The sequence below is a fragment of the Vipera berus genome (genome assembly GCF_964194415.1).
Source record: "Vipera berus genome assembly, chromosome: Z".
Lineage (NCBI taxonomy): Eukaryota > Metazoa > Chordata > Lepidosauria > Squamata > Viperidae > Vipera > Vipera berus.
Window position 1 is genome coordinate 7,015,345 of NC_138205.1, and position 2,279 is coordinate 7,017,623.

A 2,279-nucleotide genomic window follows, 5' to 3' on the forward strand; every position below is an offset into this window, starting at 1 on the left:
ATCTGATCCCAGTGGAAGGACAAATAGGTGCAAATTTAAAATTCTGCATAGACGAGTTGAGATAAATTTGGATTGTTGCTGGCTGATTCTGCAAGGACATTAATAATGGGCTGGTGTTGAAAGAGTAAATAGAAAGATTAAGATTGAGGTCAGGTAGGAAAATGGACAGGACGTCTACTTCCATGAATTAATTGGTTGCAAGCTTTCTCACCTAGCTTCAAAGCCTTTTTACTAACTGAAAAGCAGGAGCGTACAGTTCTTACCTTGGAGTAACTGATCAGAGAGGGCTCAAAACAGATACAAATTCCACAGATACAAATTATGAAATACAATTCTTTTGTAGAGGAATAAAAGAGAAACTCTTTCAAATTACAACTGCTTCCTGTCTACAAATATTCCTCACCGTTCCTACAGCTTTTCAGTTGTTCCTGCATTAGTGTAAATTAATTCTCTGTGTGTGAGTATTTGTGTCTGTGTGTGTGTAGAGGTGAGAGGTCGCATGAATAGACACTACATTTTTTAAATCACTTTGTGAAGCACTCAATAATATTACACACCACAGTGAAGTTATAAAAGGGTATGTCCACAAAGTTTAATAATCTCAATTTAAAAAAAAAGAAAAAGTCAACATTATACGCTGCCCTTGAAAAATATTAAATTAAAGAAGGAAGATTATGTCAGTTTTATTTTTTCCCATATTAGATTTCAGAAAGAACTAAACAAATCCTGAACTGTGTGCAATACTTCAGTGAGGAAAAAGGGTGATAACATTTTATGAGGAAAAATGAATTTCCTGCCTCAACTCGCATCCTGAATCACATAGCCACAGATTCTCTGAGAGTGGCGGTGACATTTCTGAACCACTAATTAATCAACAGTTGTGTGAGTAAAAAAAAAATATTAAACAGTTCAGCAATTCACTGTATAGCAATTCACTTCAGCCATTGATGCAATTAACCCTTGCTCAGATCCCATTATGTGCCTTGTTTCTTTCTTAGACGACAAATGATAATAAATAAATTATTGTATCATTTTAGAAAAGAAGAAGGCAATGTCAAATGCTACATTTTTCAATGAATTCATTCTTCTGGGATTTTCTGAATTACATGAGGTGTACCTGGGATTTTATACTCTCCTGCTTTTGATGTACCTTCTGTCACTTATGGGACATGCCTTAATCATCATAGTGGTTTCCATGGAACCTAAGCTCCATACTCCAATGTATTTCTTCCTACTCAACTTCTCCATGGCTGAGATTTCTTCCACAACATCAGAGATACCAAAGATGTTGGTCAATAGCTTTTCTGGCAAAAACACCATCTGCTTTGCCTGCTGCATGGTCCAAGGATTCGTGGTCTTCACAATGGGAGCTGTGGAGTTCATCACCCTCACGATCATGTCTTTTGACCGCTATGTGGCCATCTGCAAACCTTTGCATTATCAAACCATTATGACTACTGGACTCTGTCTCAATCTGTCTTTGCTGGCATGGATTGGTGGGTTTGGACTCATATTTCCTCAGTCAGTGGTAGTGTGGACATACCCTTATTGTGGGCACAATAAGATTGATCATTTCTTTTGTGATGTTGGTCCAGTTCTGAAGTTGGCTTGTGCTGATACAATAGTGATTGAGCTAATAGGATTCCTTTATGGTGCTACTATAATGTGGGGTTCCTTTGGGTTCTCTCTAATTTCATATATGTGCATTATAAACACCATACTTCAGATCCCTTCTGCCACTGGGCGGTCCAAAGCTTTTTTCACCTGTGCTTCCCATCTCATTGTTCTAACCATCTTCTATACAGCAGATATGCTTATGTACTTGAAACCTTCAACACACGGTAATGCCCAACTCAATAAGGCAATCTCTCTTGTGCGCACCAGCTTTGTACCCATGTTAAACCCTTTCATCTACACAATCCGGAACAGTGAATTCAAAACAGCTTTGTGGCAAGCAGTAACCAAACATAGGAGTTTCTAACATGGTGCCTGTTTATCTAAATATCTAGGTGTTTCCATTACCTCTCCTTCTGAAAGAGAACTATGGAGTCCTTGGTTCTCTCTGAACTTGGTTACTTTCTTGCGGACATTTCATTACCCAAATGGGTAACATCTTCAGCACTGCTAGCCCTGACGATGTTACCTAATTGGGTGATGGAATGTCTGCAAGAAAACAACCAAACTCTTTTGTTGAAAGAGAAAATATTTTGTAATCCTCATTGCTTCTGTCTGTTGGGATCTTGTTCAATGGTTGCACATCGATCTGGGAAACTACGAAA

General features: G+C 38.3%; 1 protein-coding gene across 1 annotated transcript; it reads left to right on the forward strand.

Moving 5' to 3' along the window:
* Positions 1-1,051: 1,051 nt before the first annotated feature.
* Positions 1,052-1,981, forward strand: LOC308678552 (olfactory receptor 6X1-like; the record flags this gene model as incomplete). Its single annotated transcript, XM_081345780.1, has 1 exon — positions 1,052-1,981. The coding sequence occupies one exon, from the start codon at positions 1,052-1,054 to the stop codon at positions 1,979-1,981; it is 930 nt and encodes a 309-aa protein (XP_081201906.1).
* Between the last annotated feature and the right edge of the window lie 298 nt (positions 1,982-2,279).